The sequence below is a fragment of the Pelobates fuscus genome, chromosome 4, assembly GCF_036172605.1.
Source record: "Pelobates fuscus isolate aPelFus1 chromosome 4, aPelFus1.pri, whole genome shotgun sequence".
In the NCBI taxonomy this organism is placed as follows: Eukaryota; Metazoa; Chordata; class Amphibia; order Anura; family Pelobatidae; genus Pelobates; species Pelobates fuscus.
The window spans coordinates 137096828-137117848 of NC_086320.1; the positions used below are offsets into that span (position 1 = coordinate 137096828).

At 39.8% G+C, this 21021-nt stretch overlaps 1 protein-coding gene across 1 annotated transcript; it reads left to right on the forward strand.

Moving 5' to 3' along the window:
* The first annotated feature begins 1080 nt into the window (after positions 1-1080).
* On the forward strand, positions 1081-16126 carry LOC134607895 (uncharacterized). Its single transcript, XM_063450478.1, has 7 exons — positions 1081-1207; positions 1939-2083; positions 4794-4907; positions 7067-7211; positions 8959-9107; positions 11324-11460; positions 15307-16126. Exons 1-7 carry the CDS (start codon positions 1105-1107, stop codon positions 15507-15509), a joined length of 996 nt encoding a protein of 331 aa, XP_063306548.1. The 5' UTR covers positions 1081-1104; the 3' UTR covers positions 15510-16126.
* The last annotated feature ends 4895 nt before the right edge of the window (positions 16127-21021 follow it).

Consider the following 21021-nt stretch of genomic DNA (forward strand, 5'->3'; position numbering starts at 1 on the left):
AAATTTAAAGTTACTTGTTATTATACACAGTTCAGGACACGTTCCGAAATGTCTGTGCTGAATGAAGTCGTTTTAAACTTAAAAGCAGACGAAACTCAAGCCAATTAGGCCACATGACGACATTTCATGCTTGTCTTGACAAAAGCTTTATATCGGACTTCATGTCAATGTCACTTGTTTATCCTAAGCTTTATGTTACTGTTATATGTGTTTCCATGAGACCTGCGTGTCTATTACGTTATATCTTGACCACCCTGCTGTAATTTGAACTGAAGACACTAATAAAGCTTGTTGAACAACAATAAAATTTAAATTTTTGACAGATCTTACTCTAGTAAATAACCCTACTAGAGATTTTAGGGTGCTGTAGACATTCAAGCCAGTTCCCCATAATGTGCCTCAAAAAAGCTGCTTTAATTCAAAATATATATCCACAAAGAGCAACACAGATGCACTGCTGCATGTGTGGTGTCAATAGGTAAAGAACTGAATTCCATAGGTATTCCACGCACTCTATATGGAATGGGGTGTCTCACTGCCACCAGATTCCATGACTGGGAAATAAATCTGTGATCTACAGAATCATTTTCTGTACAAGACATAAATTGAGTTAGCATTAATTATATAGAGATTTGTTTCTCAGCAGTCATGCATGGTCACGTTTTCAGAATAATATGAGGTCCAAGGCAAGTCAAGGGTTATTCACTAGAGTGAGAATTCAAAGCAAAATTCAAGGTCAAAAATAGCTGAACTGGAAAAATACTCTAAGCCAATTTGGCTACTTTTTTGCCTTAGATTTGAAATTCACTTTGAATCCTTATGTTTGTAAATAACTGTGTGACATTTTTTACATAAGATGACAATTATCGACCCTAGGAATTCTACTGTTACACAAGTTTGGCTTATTGCCCGTAGTAAACTATTTTACATTTATTGTTGAGATTTCATAAGACTCATAATAACTCAAGGTCAAAGTCTTAAAGATAAGACCTGTGTGTGTGTATCTGAGAGATGTAAGCTTGTGTATATAAAAAGCCAGCTACCGAGATTCAGCATTTTAGGTCCAATCAACAATTCCAGAATTAGACTTTCTTCACATATACAATGTCGGCCTATAACAAGCTTCTCGGTGCACTCATCATCCTCTCTGTGGTCTCCTACATTTGCACTGTAATATTCAATGTTATTTCAGCTATTGGAAAAGGGGGTAAGTCCATTGTAAGCCTTTTAACAGTCAATTTCTCCTATAGTGTACATTAATGATATGCTTTTATAGTGTTTTGCCTTTTAATGTGCTATGTTAATGCATTTTGTAGCTTTGTTAATTTCCTGAAACAGTTTCTAGTCGGCTCTAATTAGGGCAAACAACTAGGTAAAACCAGGAAGTGTAAAAGCAAAACAATTGTAGGACATGTATGAAACTACTACTGCATTTGATTTACTACGGAGTTAAATGCTTGTATACATTAAAACATTTTAATTCTCCAAATGATAAATTATGGTGAGATGCCAGTTAACGCAAATTACAGTTTAGTGAACATACTTTTACATCTATTGAAAGCCGGATAGTAAATAGCTGGCAACACTTTATCTAAAATATAAGGCTTGTATTCACTAAACTGAGAATTGTAGAGAATTGGCAGAGGGAATTGCAAATTGGAATAGGTGGGGGAGGGGGGGGGGTGAGGGAATCAGATATTTTTTTCTTTTAAATAGGCACTTTGGGCAAATAATTAGTGAACTAATTCAAAATATGTTATGGTAGAACTAATATTCTTTGCACAGATAAGGAATGTTTGTTATCACTTGAAATCATAAAGCTGTTTCTTCATCAAAACAATTTTATAAATAATAATTGTTTCAATGCCATTTGTTTAACTATGCAGTACACAAGAAAATGTTATTTTACAGAAAATTGTAATTCTGTCTTTATATTAGGATTATTCGATACAACAGCCAGTAATGTTTCTGGTAAGTACCCTTTGGATGTAACTCCTGCGGGCTGGACATTTTCTATTTGGTCCGTAATTTACATTTGGAATGGACTTTGGATTGTGTATGCCCTCTCCACACTCTTCAGAAGGTAAATAAATAAATACATAACTACATATATATACTATTTTATCTAAGCCATCCACCAGGAATTGTAATTTTAGACCCAAACAGATGAGCTAGACATACAGCTGATTTAGAGAATTTTCCTGTTTCGATACTTTGTCCTAAGATTGAAGTTGCCTGAATGAATTGAGTTAATGACAACTTTAGCAAACAACCATGTAACTGTTATATAATATAATTATTTATTTATTATTATATCAATTTGTCACTACTCACAAATTGGTCTGGATATATCATGTGATCATTTTAGACATGTGACCCAAAGACTGATTGGTCGATAACCTTCAGAGCCATGTCATCAGGAATAATATCTAAAATGTTTATATGTTATGAGCATATGCATCAAATGACAGATGTATTAAAGGGTTACTCCAAACAAAAAACAGGAAGCATTAGATTTTTGGTATAGTAACCCCTTTCTGTCATACCTACCTACCACTCTTCAAATGAAAAATAAAAAGGAAAACCCTACCTGTGATCCTATGCTTAGGACATGTTCTCCCTGCGACCTGAGTGTCCAATGGTAGGGTCACTCCCTCTGACTGCAGGAGGTACACCCCAGAGGATGGGCTGAAGGGAGCACTTAAACGGCATGTGGGGGCCATGTTGGCAGCATGCTATGTGTGCTGACAGATGCCCAATATGCAGTGAATTTACATTAGTTGGAGCTGTTGTTGTGTTCTGGCATAACACTGTCAGAGGTGTAATTACACCTCCATCGGCACCGTTTCAAAGCGATGGCCGCATTCGCATTACTACTTCCTCTGTAGGAATGCATTCTATAATGCTTTCCTATGGGGCTTCGAGTGACGCTGGATGTCCTCATGCATCGCATAAGGATGTCTGGCATTAGTTACATAGTTACATGGTTACAAAGTTAAATAGCTGAAATCCATCAAGTTCAGCCTTCCTCACATATGTTTTTGCTGTTGATCCAAAGGAAGCCAAAAAACCTAGTCTGAAGCGCTTCCAATTTTGCAACAAACTAGGAAAAAATTCCTTTTTGACCACAAAATAGCAGTCAGATGTCTCCTTGGATCAAGCAGCTATTATTACCCCACAATTTAGAAATGATATCCCTGTATGTTATGTTTTTGCAAGTATTTATCCAATTGCAGTTTAAACATCTGTGATGACTCTGACAAAACCACCTCTTCAGGCAGAGAATTCCATATCCTTATTGCTCTTACTGTAAAAAAACTTAGGCAAACAAACAAATGAAATCTCCTTAGGCAAACAAAAGTCGCCTAGTGACTCGGAAGTCCCTCTAGTGGCTGTCTGGTAGACAGCCACTAGAGGTGGAGTTCACCGTCAAAGGTAATTATTGCAGTTTATTAAAAACTGCAATAATTACCTTTACAGAGTTTAGGGACCTGGGACACTGTGCCCAGACCACTTCAATAAGTTGAGGTGGTCTGGGTGCCTATAGTGTCCCTTTAATATTTCACACAGTTACAGTGATTATGATTCTATGTAATTAGCACCTTTGATTCTTATTCTGCCTTTTTTCATTTGGGTCATAGGGAAGAGCAATTTCAAAAAGAATGTGGCAGCTAAATGATACGATTATATTTATCTAGTTTCCAATTACAGAAGAGGATATCTTTTGTATTTAATGCTTGGTAGTGAGGATAGACAATTACTAATAATAAATCAATGCAACACAGAATTCGGTGCCATCCTGAAACCACTTACTTTATTTAGAAATGCACATCAAGCAAGAACATATATAAATTTTCACCATTTTACTACAATTTAAAATGTCTGATTTCAAATAAGATGGGTGTATTTTGCTCTGATATATTCCTTTTCTTACTTTAGTTGGTGCAATAGAACATCAAATATATTTGATGTTGTACTTTATGTCGTCCAATGCACTATAGCGTTTTATATTCTGTTCAGAAAACTGCCATATAGCAGAACTTGATAGCTGTATTCAATCATATATAAAATGTCACTGCTAAAAGTACTGTTAGAGCAAACAGTGTGTATGTTCTAGAGTGCAGTAAATGTGTTTCTCAAGTTAAATAAAAAAAAAAAGTGGAAATATAATATTGCAAAGTTCAAGTGCCCAAGTTTTACAATATGAACTCTCTGCAAGAGCTCAATAGACATTTAGAGTGAAACTGGTACATTCTTGCTATTAGAAGTGATGATCAGAAGATACAATAAGATATTGAAATCAGCTGAGTGTAATTTATTATACTGTTAAGGTTGCAGCAAATAACGGGTTCTACTCTGCTAAATTATTGAGCTTTTTTGTGGAGTTTTGTACATTAAATGGAAATCGATACTTTTTCCTGATCTATTTTTACACATTTCATTTTTTTTAAATGCTCCTGGTGATTCTAGATTAGATTGCATGCAGATTATCATACTCCATTTACCTTTGTAACATGCCCACTAGTGATGGGAAGCCATGATGCAAACAAAAAGCCAAGCAGGACTTGGTCAACGTATGGACCTGACTATAACTTTTCATACTGACAAAGTATGCTTTTATTTCAAAAGGACCTGCAAAAAGACTCTCAGCATTACATAGGATGTGACGGCATATAACAACCATTCGGCCCATTTAAATAAAAATGTACATACTATTATATTTACTTACCTAGGGGTACAACTATAAGCTAAATAACACACGTTTTCTTTGTATTCTTTGTTTGCTTTCCTAGAAGTAAAGATGAATATATTTATGCAAAATTAGGAATCCACCCTCCTGAATTTTTTACTATGTGGATACTGAACAATTCAATTAACATTGGATGGCTATTCATTTGGGACAAAGAGTAAGTTGTTGTTTTTTTCCTTAGAAAATAATGTTTTCAGGCTGATTCTTATTAGCAAAATGAGATGCAGACAGCAGAGAGAGTGAGCCAGTGTGTACACACACACCCACACATTAGGATTAGTTTGTTGAAGAATTATCTATTTTCTTATGTCAGCTACAGAGGGAGGAAGGAAGAAATACATATGTCTTTAAATATAATATATGTGTACCTTGCATGCTCCATCATTTTGGTTTGACCAAGAGCAGAGACTGCACATCAATAGAAATGTGGTTTGTCCAAAGAGGTTTGTCTGAAATAATAATTTTGGCCAATTTTTGATTTGTCATGTGGCATTTCAGTTCAGATGTATTTCATTCATGCTATGCAAAACAAATCTGCAAAATCCAGTCACACCAACAGAAATGGTGCGAAAATTGGCTTGTGGGTGTACTGTAAAACATAAATATGTATATATTATCCAGTGCACATATAGGCTCATTTTCATGCTCTTTGGTTGACAGATCAAGTAAAAAGAAGTAATCAACAGAGAGGAAAAGAGGAGACTCTTACTTGATCTGTGAATAAAATCAACATAAATATCCCATAAATGTCCCATAAATATCAATAATTATTTTTTCCCTATTAATCAACTTTTATTTGGTGAAATGGACAGAATACCAAATCATAATTCAAACACAATGTTTTTCTCCCGTTGTCCATTTAACTGGTTTTATGATTCGTCCACCTAACATTTCAGAGTTGGAATTTCGGACGAACCTGCAGTCGCCCAAAATTCAGATGAATTATTTTGCTTTGACCATAGATTTGACATCAGCTCTTGTCATTGGTACAGTGAGGGATTAAAGTATTTGAAGCCCTGCTGATTGTGAACGTTTGCCCACTGACAAAGAAATTATCAGTCTATAATTTTAATGGTAGGTGCATTTTAACAGTAAGAGACAGAATAACAAACAAAAAAAAAAATCCAGAAAAACGCATGCCAAAAAAGTTATAAATTGATTTGCATGTCAATGAGTGAAATAAGTATTCAACCCCTTTGACTTAGTACTTGGTGGCAAAACCCTTGTTGGCAATCACAGAGGTCAGAGTTTTCTTGTAGTTGGCCACCCTTTTGCATACATCTCAGGAAGGAATTTTGTCCCACTCCTCTTTGCAAATCCTATCCTAGTCATTTCGAGTCAAGGTTTCGAGGCTGACGTTTGGGAAAGAGGTTCATACCCAAGTTTTAACGGTACATGGCCCATCCATCGTCTATTTGATGAGGTGCAGTTGTGCCGTCCCATTAGCAGAAAAACACCCCCAAAGCATAATGTTTCCACCTCCATGTTTGACGGTTGGGATGGTGTTCTTGGGGTCATAGGCAGCATTCCTCCTCCTCCAAACAGCGTGAGTTGAGTTGATGCCAAAGAGCTCGATTTTGGTCTCATCTGACCATACAACTTTCACCCAGTTCTCCTTTGAATCATTCAGATGTTCATTGGCACACTTCAGATGGGCCTGTACATATGCTTTCTTGAGCAGGGGGACCTTGCGGGCGCTGCAGGATTTCAGTCCTACACGGCGTAATGTGTTACCAATTGTTTTCTTGGTGACTATGGTCCCAGCTGCCTTGAGATCATTAACAAGATCCTCCCGTGTAGTTCTGGGCTGATTTCACCATTCTCATGGTCATTGAAACTCCACGAGGTGAGATCTTGCATGGAGCACCAGACTGAGGGAGACTGAGAGTTATTTTGTGTTTCTTCCATTTGCGAATAATTGCACCAACTGTTGTCACCTTCTCACCAAGCTGCATGGCTTGTCTTGTAGACCATTCCATTCTTGTGTAGGTCGACAATCTTGTCCCTGGCATCCGTAGACAGCTCTTTGGTCTTGGCCATGGTGGAGAGTTTGGAATCTGATTGATTGCTTCTGTGGACAGGTGTCTTTTATACAGGTAACGAGCTGAGATTAGGAGCACTCCCTTTAAGAGAGAGGTGAATAAAAGACACCTGGGAGCCAGAAATCTTGCTGATGGGGGATCATATCCTTATTTCATTTATTGACAGTGTCAGTGGGCAGTGGGCAAACGTTCAAAATCAACAGGGGATCAAATACTTGATTCCCTCACTGTAGCTGTATAAAGTTTGTCTAAATAAATTTTTTTTCTTTTGTAGGTATCTTGTATTTTCCAATGTATTCTTGGTCTTAATTCCAATCACGTGCTTTTTGATGCTTCAAATATCATGCAGTAGATGCTACAGGCATAGAAAAATATTGGCAGAAAATTATCGGGTAGACCTATGGTGCACAAGAATTTTGGTGAGTTTAAGCAATGTACAATTTTTGGTTTGTTGTCAATATTTATATTTCTAGTATAAAACTTGCATTTTATGAAATACCAGACTGCAATGACAGGAAGGCCACCTCTACAAAAATAAATATCAGTCTTGGATGATTGTTACAACCTTTAGAGACCTAGTCGTCAAAGTGCAATCAATATGTTTCTAGGCTCTACTTATAATCTTAAACTTTTCTGGACTGGAATTAGAAGTAATATATATAGTCGAGTATAAGCCAACCCGAATATAAGCCGAGGCACCTAATTTTACCACAAGAAACTGGGAAAACTTATTGACTCGAGTATAAACCTAGGGTGGGAAATGCAGCAGCTATTGGTAAATACATACATGAATACAGAGATATACATACAGAGACATACATACATACATACATACATACATACATACATACATAGATACAGAGACAAACATACATACCCTTCCAGTGCTGTAATGACCTGTGTTGACGATATACTCCCTGCTCTGCAACTAGTGCATGTTAAGTGTTGATGACTTGTTCTAGGATTATGACCCCTGGCCTTCAGCTGGTGCCCGGGTTATGGCCCGGTGTGTAGCTCTCCCTGTCCCCTGTATTAGTGGGGGGCACCCAGCTGGTGGGCAGTGCCCAGTCAGTGCCTGTACTCCGGGGAGTGGTACCCGCCGTGCACACTGTCAGTAGCCGGCAGCTAGGCACTGGATACACCTAGCGCCGTGGTCTCTGGCTGTGCAGCAGGTTCTCCCACACGGTAAACAGGCCACAGCGCATCCCCGGCCTTTCCTGCACAGAGCAGCTGCAGTCAGAGCACCCTGCCTGGAAGCTGTCCGTGTCCCCAGCGTGCAGCATGGTGTGAGCGGAGTACACAGCCAGCCCCGGCCCCCGGCAACGCGGGCACCTACCATGGTACAGATAGAAGCGATTCTGGAGACTGTCATTAGGATTTCCATCCGCCCAGCGCCATCTTCACCCGATCTCACCACCATCACTGGGCACCAGCCACGCTGTGTGGTACACAAGGAGCAGGGATATGATGTCATTCACTCCAAACAGCCTGCGGCAGACACCAGGTTAGGAGGAGTGCGGGCAGTGGCTGGGCTCTGCCGGCCGGAAGCTCTGGGCTGCGCTCGGCCACGCTTCAAGTAGCAACCGGCTGAAGGGGAGCAAAGTGCGCTTCCCTCCTTCCGGTCAGCCTGATGTTGCGCCTCCAGTGCCGGTGCACCCTAAGGCAGCTGCCTGGGCCGCCTTATGGTAGCACCGGCCCTGGAGAACAGGTAAGTGGGACTCTCACTCGAGTATAAGCAGAGGGGGGATTTTTCAGCATAAAAAATGTGCTGAAAAAGTCGGCTTATACACGAATATATACGGTGTGTGTATATATATATATATATATATATATATAATGAAATAAGACTCCTGCACTCCAACTAAAAAACAATTAAACACCTGGTGCCAAGTCACATAGATACAGAAAAATCTAAAAAATACCGGCACTCTAGGTTTTCGAAAACCTAGAGTGCCGGTATTTTTTTTATTTATATATATATATATATATATATATGCCATTGGTACTGACAGACTTATGCAATCACATTATGTCTGTGTATGCATGCACATATATGGTTTTTATGTTACGTAAAAGGAGATAGAAAAATGCACCAAACTGGAACATTGTTGCCCTACTCAAGCCACTTTATTTAAATATTGTCAATTTGTATTATTTCTATTTCAGGTTCATAATGGATTGGCAATGTATGCTACATGGACTTCAATTGCTACTATTATTAATTTTGGAATGGTGTTAAAATATTATGTCCCTATAAGAGACCCTGGGGTCAGCAGTATGGTTCTTTGCCTGGTTTTCTTTGCCCTGGTATTCTGGTAAGTTTAATTTGTTGTGTTCATGTTTTAATTTTGTAACATAAACTGAACTGAATATTTGTATAAATGTTTGTGTTTATCACAGAGCAAAATGCGGATTATGATTTTTTGTTTTAAACTTTTTTTTTTTATTTAATTCAGGCATTTAGCAGAATAATTTTGTGATGTGTTTATTTATTGTACAGTTCTTCTTTAGCACTAATATCCATAGCAATGAACAAATGATGTAAAATGCTTGGGTGGCTTCAAAACAGAGGGATATAGAACTAGACACAACGATAAAAAAGAAGTAGACAATGCCCCTGGCTTTAATCCTCCCACAAACCACTACGTAGGACAGCCCGTGAGCTTACAATCTAGAAGAATGATTCCCATTTGGATAAAATGCTGTGGTGAGGAAATACCATTGTTACCGTAAAGGAACTGCGTCTAAAATTGTGCCACTATGAAGTGGAATGCTTTGTAATCAGTATGCAGGAATTCTGTGGAACAGAGAAAACAAAGAGTAGACTTAGCCGTCATTTTGGAATACCATTGTCCTAAATGTTTGTGGGGACTGTAACTGTATATTGTATAATAGTAGTGTCAGTATAAGCACCAGCTAGAGGGGGGAGATGAGACAATGTTATAATATCTATAGTAACGGTAGATGAAGTACGAAAGTGTATGCCTTACCAGCTTGCTTGATGGGGATTCTGGAAAACCACCTATTAACTCACAGAGACAAACAGAATACTTTCCATGAAGGCTTGCAACAAATGGAAAAGACCCTTTAGATATCATTATATAACGTATATACCGTTGTAGAACTACCATGATTGCAACAGTCACTATGGCGATCAGGCCTTTGACTTCTGCCTGTCAAGGGGGGTTGTCCAAGACGATTGGACCCTCGTCCATTTGCAAAATGTTTGTTTAATATATTGACATTTTGGCAATAGGTTATATAACTTGTAGAGTTTGCAGGGAAGTGGGAGTGGGACACAGGTAAGTTTTCAAACCAGTTTTAAATGGTTTGACACATTATTTTGGGTGACTTTACGACACTGCTGGCACCATAACCATAGATAAAGGATTTGTATGTTATAGTGCTTTAAATTCCAGGCCGTTCACACTTTGTGTGTAACCCTGTACTCTTTTTGAAATTCTACCAACTATTGGAACGATTAAGTTGGACAAACAAACTGAACATCGCTTGTTCTTCCGCACCTGCCTCAGAATGTAATATTAAGCATGTTAAAGCACTTAATGTAATATCTTTGGCACTTGATGTTAATGTTATCTAATTATCAATTTAATTGTTGTTGTTTAAACGGTGCCAAAATCCACTGCCAGCATCAACCTGACAACCACTTACAATTAGCTCAGCTAAGAAACAAGGAAAACTCATTTCTATTAATAGTGCGGTTTCATTTCGTATGTGTGTGATTTTTTAAGTAATCATAGAATTTTCTTATAGTTAGCATAGATGTAATAAACCAAAATAAAAAATAATGAGAAACCTTTAGAGGTTTGGAAAGGCTTAAAATATATCTTGTTAAATGAGTTGGCATATGATTTTCATCATAACGTTAATTGGGAACTTTTTTTTTAGAATAGCCTATCAATAAACAAATGATGAAAGCACTGCAATGGTCTGCCATTAGATGGAATTTAAAAAGCATTATGCTGTCCTCTGGTGGTCAAGTCCCAGAAGTGCAGTTTTCATTTCTGTATTGTGCAGGTATTTTATCATTTATTTGCCAAATACCTTACCTGTCTGCTTTCTAAAACCTCCCATTACAAAAATCTCCTATTGTTGCATTACAGTTTGCAGTACAAAAGCATGCATTTCAAAGAGAAATCAGAGTGAATTTGAAATTCTGAAGTCACATTTTAGTAAATCACCTTGTTAGAAATAAATAATCTATTTGATTGTAGGTAATCTGTATAAATGGTAATTTCATGTGGATCTGATTATATATATATTTCCCAGTTACCAAATCTGACCAGCAGGGTTTGGAAAAAATATATAAATTAACAAAAAAATGCCAACTCTTCCAACAAGATCTATAAGTAAATGTGTTTACCAGGAATAAATATCTCTGGTCACAGTATACACTCCCAAGTGGACTGATCACTGGCTTTAGGGATTGATCGGATATAAAATGTGACTAGGAATGTCCATTTAAATACATACCAATATGACATCCTTTTGTTTTTTTTTCATTTTTTAGGTTCTTGATGGAAACATTTGTTTTTGAAAAATATGTACGATACATCTTTACAATTTACCCTGTGGCAATTGTTGCTTCTGTCGGTGTCTATTTTGGAAAAGAAACTTCATCAACGGCTGAAACCGATATATTAAAAGGTAAGCCACAACTGTAAAATGGTTTATGATGATTAGCATACGGGCCCATTCTGTTTATTATGTTTTTTCTCTTGTCTGGCCAAAACATGCAGACCAATTCTGTAGCAAGGGGTGACTGAGTTGAGCATTGGAACTGTGCTGACAACTTATGCCAATAAGTGGCTTACCAAACTTGTGAGAATAGGTCTCAGGACGGAGTGGAACCCGGAAGAGTACAGAGGGGTCACGTGACATCAGGACGTGTTTGTGATGACGTTTGCGTAGTGACGTGACCGGTATATCCAAAACATTATATTTTGAATTTGTATTCTACCTTTTATGTCTATAGTAAAATTTGTATTTATTTAACAAAAGTTTACTTATATGTAATCCTAGAGCAGGGAAGGGGGGGGGGGGGAGGGGGGTGTGCATGTGTATTCATCTGGTTAGAGCAGTAGTAACATTGCTGTAGAACTAGGAGGCCCAAGCTTGAATCCCAGTTAACATTAGAGGCTTTATTGGAGAGTTTGGACATAATAGAAAACAACATGATATCTTATAAATGAAAGAATAGGGGGAAGGAAAATAAGAAAAACAAAGGTTTAGGCAACATGCCCTATATAAATTATAAACAGGATGTAGAAAGATAAGAGAACCTATAGATAAAGGAATAGGTTAAATATAGAGGGTCAAGTATAAAAGAAAAGAATGGAACAGGACAACAAGGTTTCAGGAAAATGGGAAAAGCAGAACTTAGTGAATCAGCCCCCCTGTTGGTGGAAGCACTGATAATAAAGGAAAATAACACCTTGTAATAGGAGTTAGCAGCAATGTCCAGATAGGGGTATGCAGGTTAGTCAGGATAGAAACGTAGGTTAGGCTGGGTTGGAGCAGGCTGGAATAAAGCAGGTTGGCAGGATAAAAATTTAGTTTAGGCTGGGTTGGAGCAGGTTGGTATAAAGCTGGTTGGCAGGATAAAGCAGGGTAGAGGTGTAGGTCCACAGGAACATTTACAGGAGCCAGGAACAGAAGCCTTACAAGATGAGCATCAACTTCATTGTAAAGGCAATGTGGTGAGTTGGGTATTGCCTTTTGTAGCTTCATAATTAGTCCAGGCAGGTGAGGATGATGAAGGCAAAACATAATCTGTGCAGGAACTTGGTTTTAAAGGAACAGAATAAACAAAACAAAAAGTCTTGTTTGTCAGGATAGGATCCTGACAGTACCACGTAAGATAAAAACATAGAGAAAGTGAGCTACATACAACCTTATCAGTAAGTGTCCTTGTGCAAGACACCAAATGATATATATCTGCCCACCTCAAACCATCATAGATTGTAAGCTTGTTTGAACAGGACCTTCTTCCCCTTCAAATACCCCTTTTCTATAATTGTAAATGACTGCAGAATATGTTGGTGCTATATAAATGATCTTATATATTTCACACTCCCATGAACTGTTAATCTATATAGTGCGCAATGTGCTCCCATGAGCTGTTTCAGTATATGTGTGTGTGAGTGTGTATATATAATGAACTATTCCAGTGTACATCTTGCATTCCAGTGCGCTGTTTGTATTTGTGCATGGCATGAAGCTCACAAGCCACACAGAGTTGCTGCTCTATGTAGTTCACGTTTATTTGAGCTGTTGATATACATATTTCACAATCCAGTGAGTGGTGTATGCATGCAGCTTATATTCCCATGAACAGCTAATGCCGTACGTACATTCTGCTGAGTTGCTATGTGTAGTTCACATTCAGGTGGGTTCAGTGGCGGATCCAGGGGGGGGGCAACGGGGCAATTGCCCCCCCCGAGATTCTCCCCTGCCGGCTAATGCAGGGCTGACATTGCCCAAGTGCCAGCCCTGCATTGTGCCTGCAGACCGGGGAGGGAGATCAGTGATCTCCCTCCCCGGTCCGCAGGCACATTGCTGACAGCCGACCGGCAGGGGAGGGAGAGAGGACCCGGGAGCTGGGAGTTACCAGCAGCTCCTCCGGGTCCTCCTCTCGCGAGATTTGGAGCGTTGCCGCGGTTACCACGGCAACGCTCCAAATCTCGCGAGAGTGAACTCTAGCCCTGGAGCGCGGGCTAGAGTTCAGTCCTACCACTGGGACCACCAATGAACCCCACTGGGACCACCATGGAACGAAAGATGTCCCCCCTCCTCCCAGTAAAGGTAAGAAGGGAGGGGGGACATAACATTTATTTAATTTAAACAAAAAAAAAAACACACACACATTAAAAGAAAAATCCTTCTTATCACACAGACACACATTGCCCCTGCCCCCCATACACACACACATTGCCCCTGCCCCCCATATATACACACATTGCCCCTGCCCCCCATACACACACACATTGCCCCTGCCCCCCATACACACACACATTGCCCCTGCCCCCCATACACACACACACACACACACACATTGCCCCTGCCCCCCATACACACACACATTGCCCCTGCCCCCATATACACACACATTGCCCTTGCCCCCATATACACACACATTGCCCCTGCCCCCCATACACACACATTGCCCCTGCCCCCCATACACACACATTGCCCCTGCCCCCCATACACACACACACATTGCCCCTGCCCCCCATACACACACACACACACACACATTGCCCCTGCCCCCCATACACACACACACACACACACATTGCCCCTGCCCCCCATATACACACACACACACACACATTGCCCCTGCCCCCCATATACACAAACACATTGCCCCTATATACACATACACTGCCCCCATACACACACACTGCCCCCATACACACACATTGCCCCTGCCCCCCATACACACACACACATTGCCCATGCCCCCCATACACACACACACACACATTGCCCCTGCCCCCCATATACACACACACATTGCCCCCATATACACATACACTGCCCCCATACACACACATTGCCCCTGCCCCCCATACACACACACACATTGCCCCTGCCCCCCATACACACACACACACACACATTGCCCATGCCCCCCATACACACACACACACACACACATTGCCCATGCCCCCCATACACACACACACACACATTGCCCCTGCCCCCCATATACACACACACACACATTGCCCCTGCCCCCCATATACACACACACATTGCCCCCATATACACATACACTGCCCCCATACACACACATTGCCCCTACATACACACACTGCCCCCACACACATACATTGCCCCACACATACACTGCAATACACACACACACACACACTGTAACTGTCACACACACATACTGATCCACACACCTTCACACACACACTGCTAATACACTGTCCCCCTCACACACACACACACACACTGCACCCCTCACACATTGCACCACTCACACATACCACTGCTCCTCTGCCCTACTACAGCCCCATTTCCCAGACGACCTCAGGTAAGTTGTCAAACAGTTCTTAAACAGTTTGACTACTTACTCTGGGAGGGGGTCTTGGCATTATTGGCACTATAACCACTACACTGAGCTGTAGTGGTTATTGTGTCTGGATTATTTATTTAAATAATCTACAAGTGCCCCTCCCGAGATCAGGCTCTGGATCCGCCACTGGGTGGGTTGCTGTGTAGAATGTAGCTCATTTCCCTAAGATCACTGATGTATTTACTTACAGGGTATTGCCATTTATGTGAGCCTGGGCTAAGATCAATAGGTCACACATATACCCATATCAAGAGAAGTAACTATCACAGACAGCCACGGAAGTTTTCAAATCTTGTTAGATCATCATTTTTTTTTTTAAATTGCTTCATGTGTCTTATTAATGGAAGTTTGATATGGAAAACTTTGACATTGTGTGTTAAGAGGCTTTCTTATTCCTTTTTTTACAGTTCTCCTTATTGCTGCGAGTTGCATTGCGTGCTTCCTGCGATTCACTCTGTTTTTCTCTTGTGTCAAACTACGGCCCTTGTTCAAAGAAGCAAAATTTGATCATCAAAAGACCAAAGGAGAAATGAAAACTTTTGATATACAAACTGCACAAATTAATGGTCACACCAACCCAATCCCACTAGAAGTGATTGAATCCTTTTGATACAGTATTGGTTTTATTTATTTGTTTTAGTATGATAGGATGTAAATAAATCCTACTAATTTCTGGACTGAGAGTGCTCTCTAATGCCCCAGTAGGAATATGGAAAGGAAGATATCCAGGGTCCCGCCCCCCTGGTATACTCATTATATGATTACTGAATAGTCAAATTATTTCACAATCTTAGTTCATTAATTAAATGATACAAAAGTAAATACCACACAAAGGCATTATTAATGACCATTTCTGAATCAAGGTCAGTTAGTGCATCAAGCAGAACATCTGCCACGATCTTAATATGACTTGTAAATGTATTGACTATTTTACATTGTCTCTTATTAAGGTATCTCTTTTTTGCTGCAATATCACATGTTAAAATTAGCTCAATGTTTTTTAAATATGGTATATTAAAAAAAATACCTTTATGACACTCTTCTGAATGTTTAAGCTGTCTGCATCACATGTGTTCTAACCAATTGTGTTCACAAATTGTACGATGGCCCAAGATTGGGTCCATGCCATGAGTTAAGAAACACTGGCTTAAGCAATAAAAATAAATGACTATTTTGTCATAGCCTTTCTGAGCCTTCAGATCGAGGGAACATAACATCCATAATATAAATTAGTCCTTATTTTACATTAGCATTAATTTTTTAATGGGACAAAGAAACCCAAACAACCCCTCCCCACCCCAAAAAGCATATATTCAGATTTTATTATGCTATACACATAAAATATACTCATCTGTCTGTACCTGTTCTACAGAGAATGAGAACTTTTCTCAGTGGACTGAAACAACTCACGGGACAAATATATTATTTACAATTGCACACAACTTATGCATGACATTTATGTGAAACTAATTTGTAATATGAAATGTTCTTTTTTTTTTTTTTATAAAACATAAATTATATGAAATATCTAAATACTACAGAGTTGTCTATTATTATCAAACATTTGCATTTATTCCAGCTATATAAATGAATGATTTGCGTTAGGTGAGTTTATCGCATTAAATGTGCAGCCTGCACATAACAGCCTTATACCAAGTTATTCTGCAATTTCATTACACAATGAATTCATTAACAATGAAGTCATATTTTTATTACACCAGGGATTTATTAAGAATTAAGCTATATTATTTCACCATTGAGTTAATTAAATAGAAATTAGGCTTTATTTTATTTTCCGATGTGAATCATTGCTGAGGACTCCAGTAAAACCTTTTCTGGATGGTTTAAGAAATAGTGACACTAGCTGCCTGACCTCGATGCACTGTTCAGCAGATGCCAAACACATTGATTTTCAGTTTGTTTTTGCTGATGGCCTAAAACATGATTGTATTAAAGATCACAGCAGATTGCCGGACGGCTGATTGGCTGAAGTCAGCCTGGAAAGCCCAGAGAGCAGAATAATGATTGCAAATTGTTGTTGGATCATTGAGGCCACAGCTGAGTATATAAGACACTGCCAAGACATCTATTGACTCTTTGAATGACTAGTTTTAAGAAAACTGATACCTAAAATAAATAGCCCTTTAGATGTTGTCTCACCATAGACCTACGTCTTGCTAGATGTATATTTTATTTCTCAATCATCTCTTTTCTTCACACATAAAGAGTGTTTTTTTTTTTTTAACATTGTTGGATATTGTTGTTGTTGTTTAATTCATACTTGATCTAGTAATTATATTTTTCTGTTAGTTTAGAAAAAGATTATGGTTGGTACTAAACTAGAATGTTTTGCTTGTCCATTCACTCCAACTGTGTAAATAACACTTATTTAAAGGAATAGTGAAAACACCATAACAACTTCATCTGGAGGCCCGGGGTGCCAAATTATCTTCTGGGGTTAATCTATTCATGAATGGCTAGACCCCAAATTGGCCCAGACAGCCCCATGTTCCCGGTCCATGTGTCTCCTACTCTGGCCCTGGCTTCAGTGTAGGAACCTTGGACTAGGCATTGGTGATAAGCTGAGAATGTCCGATGATGCTCTAAGACTAATAATAACTTCCCATTGAGAAAAAATAATTACCTTTTCCCAAGCATGTTACTCAATTGGAAGCCAGTGGAGAGTGGGCACTACTCTGAACCACTTTGGGACTGATTTAGCCCCTCAAGATGAGACAGCGCCCAGGACCTCCAGCCCCCATAATACCATTATTGTTCTGGTGCCCTAGGTGTTCCTTTAACCCCTTAAGGACCAAACTTCTGGAATAAAAGGGAATCATGACATGTCATGTGTCCTTAAGGGGTTAAAGCACCATCTGGCTGGAAACATCAAGTAAATCCCTAGGAAAGACAATTGCGCTACTACAGAGATCCACTGCATAAAGCCCCTGACACTGATTTATTGGCAAATAAATTAAGCTCTGACAGTGATAAAGGCAGATTTATATATGAATAGCAATATAAAAAAAGAGGTAGAAAGATGAAATTAAATACGAGGTTAAAGGTGGAGTATAGATCAGTCTGTAAAAGAACAATGTAGGTAGAGAGAGCATGAGGAAGAAGGTGTTCCACAGATACATCTGTCCATTTCCAGAGAAACTAAACAGAAAAAGTTATAACATGAGTACCAAATGGCACTTAACCCCACCTTTGGGCCATTGCACAGCTCAAAGAAAAATGCAAATAACATAGAGTACGTCTACTAAATCCTAATGTTTGGATGGATGAGCATAGTATAGCATGGGTACTGTATATTATAAAATAATCAAAATTACAGTCTAACAACTAGGGGAGGGATGGATGATCTGTTCCATTGAGATCACTTATTAAGATATGGACAATTATAAGCACCAAGCAAAAGTCAAGAGCATACGAAGTCTACTTCTAGCAATAGAAATGCAATGTACAGAGGTAGATGGGGGTCACTTTAAATGAATACTATAGCATTAGGAATACAATCGTGCAGTGTTCCCCTACCTATTTAAGTGCTGGTGAGAGTTTTAAAGTTAAAGGACCACTATAGTCACCCAGACCACTTTAGCTCAATGAAGTGGTCTGGGTGCTAGGTCCCCCAGGTTTTAACCTTCAGATGTAAACATAGCAGTTTCAGAGAAACTGCTATGTTTACATTGCAGGGTTAATCCAGCCTCTAGTGGCTGTCTTCCTGTCAGCCACTAGAGGCGCTTCTGCACTGCTCAATGCGAAAATCGCAGAAATGCTTTCCTATGGGCATTTTTAATGAGCGCGCAGGCATTTTTAATGAGCGCTTGGCTCTGGCCGCGCATGTGCATTCGGCTCCACTTGGGAGCTGACGTCGGAGGTGGAGGAGAGGTCAATAGCACCGATGGAGCCCAGCGCTAGATAAAGGCAAGTGGCTGAAGGGGTTTTAACCCTTTCAGCCCAGCGGGAGGGGGGGTCCTGAGTGTGGGGGTTTGTTTTCCTGACACTGTAGTGATCCTTTAAGTTTACCTTTCTTGCCTCGACATGGCATAAAGATGAAGCAGTCTGTGTGCCGTTAGTTGTTATTTAAGATAACTTGCAGTGGATACTTTAAATCACCAGATTTCATCTTGGAATATTCCAACCTTCTGGAGAAGCATGCATTTGTGGTCATTGAGCAGATCTGTGGTTGGCAGCAGGGGCGTATTAGCCGCGAGGCAAACAAGGCATTTGCCTTGGGCGGCATTTTCCAGGGGGCAGCAAAAAACGCCGCCCCCAAATGCCCAGGGCAAATGCCTTGTTAGCCTTGCAGCTAACAGACATGCTGGGCTGTCGGGCGGGCGGCGGGCGGCTGGCGAGGGAGCACTTCCTCTGAGCTGTCTGCTCAGCTCCTGCCTAGGGCAGCACAAAACCAGGATACGCCACTGGGTCCAGGCAATTCCCAGTTTCCTGGCTTTCAAAAGCTTAATCCCGTTAGGAATTAACACTATTAATTAATTATCCCTATAAAGGCCCAAAGATCTATTCCTATACACATTACCAGGCAAGTATTGTGAGTGTCCCTGAGTCTAGCTATAATTGACAGGTTTATGTGTGATATTTACCTAGCATTGTGATTTATTAGCACTTACTAGGGAAATAGATCTGCTCTTTTGAACTCACTTACTCATGGAAGCCAGTCTGCCACGCGTGATAATAAATAGCATGGATATTTAAAATGACTTTGAGCATAACTGAATTCAGCAGCAGTGTGGCAGTTTACAATGCTAATGGTGTCAATTTATTCCTATGTGCTGCAGCCCTGCATGTTGCCTTGAAATGCTATGTTTTCTAATACTTCAAGTCTGAGGAGTAAATACACAGCATAGCTTAAAAAGGTTGTTGGTAATGAAACTAGATGATGGCCACAGAGTGGTAAATTATTTTTTTACCTCTTTGAGAAAAATAATGCTCATTCTTAGCATGGAAAAAGGATGAATAACGCTGCTGGATTCATTAGTTCTCTCTCTCCCCTATTAGTGTAATGCAGTCTGCTCTGTTCTGCATAGGCAATACAATTCTCTGCACAGGGTTTCCTCTCAGTAACCTGGTGCTAATTATTGGTAAAACAACTTTCAGATCAACACCGTGATTTCTTCAGGAGCTGATAAAGAAAAATCAGCTTAGATTTCATGAATTGGGTTTTCATGATTTTCTTTGGATTCGTGATTTGTAATTTTGTCACTGACCTGGTAGGCCAATCAGGAGCTGGATCCAATAGCAGTAAGACAGCACAACCTTACAAGCATGACCTCTAGAGTAACTTGGAGTTGGATGAGGACAAGATCCTAGAAGATCTGTGGAAACACTGAAGCTTTATTAATAAAATTAAGAAAAAATAGTCAAGTGAGGTGTCCAAGAAGACAAGGTAAAAGTGAGGTCAGATGGTCTGAGGTCAGGGCAGGCAGCAAAGGTACATAACTGAATATACGCAGCCAAGTCCAAGTAGTTTGGAGATCCAACGACATATAGAGAGCAGGGTAGGACTAGGGAGCGGTAATGCAGGGCAGGAACATGTGCAGAAGTAGGGATAGGAGCAACATGCTGGGTAACCTTTGCTCTCAGTCCAGTCTTTGGCTATTCTGAAACTTTGACTCTCAAAGTTCTCACAAGGGTTTCCAGGTAATAGGAATGGCTTCTTTGTGGAGGTGGAGTGTCACATGACTCCATAAATATTCCAGGAACAACAGCTCCAACTTAGATCATGGTTGTAGTAGAGACTGAAGCCAGACCCTGGAGACTTTGACACCCACAGCTTGGCATGGAGGACACCTAATGTGCAGCTGGTGGAAAGGAGCAGGATAGGGATTCCACCCAAGGCCATTGTGACAGATTTGTAAAAATAAATCATCTCTGTATGTGGAGAGGAATTTAAGGAAAGTATGTATAGTATGTTACAACACAAACTCTGCCTCCCAGTATATTACTTTTGTATAATGTAAATGCAAGTACCATCCATATTAAAGAGTGTACATTTAATATGAAATATTTGATACATTTGGTATTTATCAGTAAGGTAGAGGAAGCAATTTTCCATTGTAATCCCAGCAGGCTTCTGCTTTCAGCTAGACACTAAAGAAAAT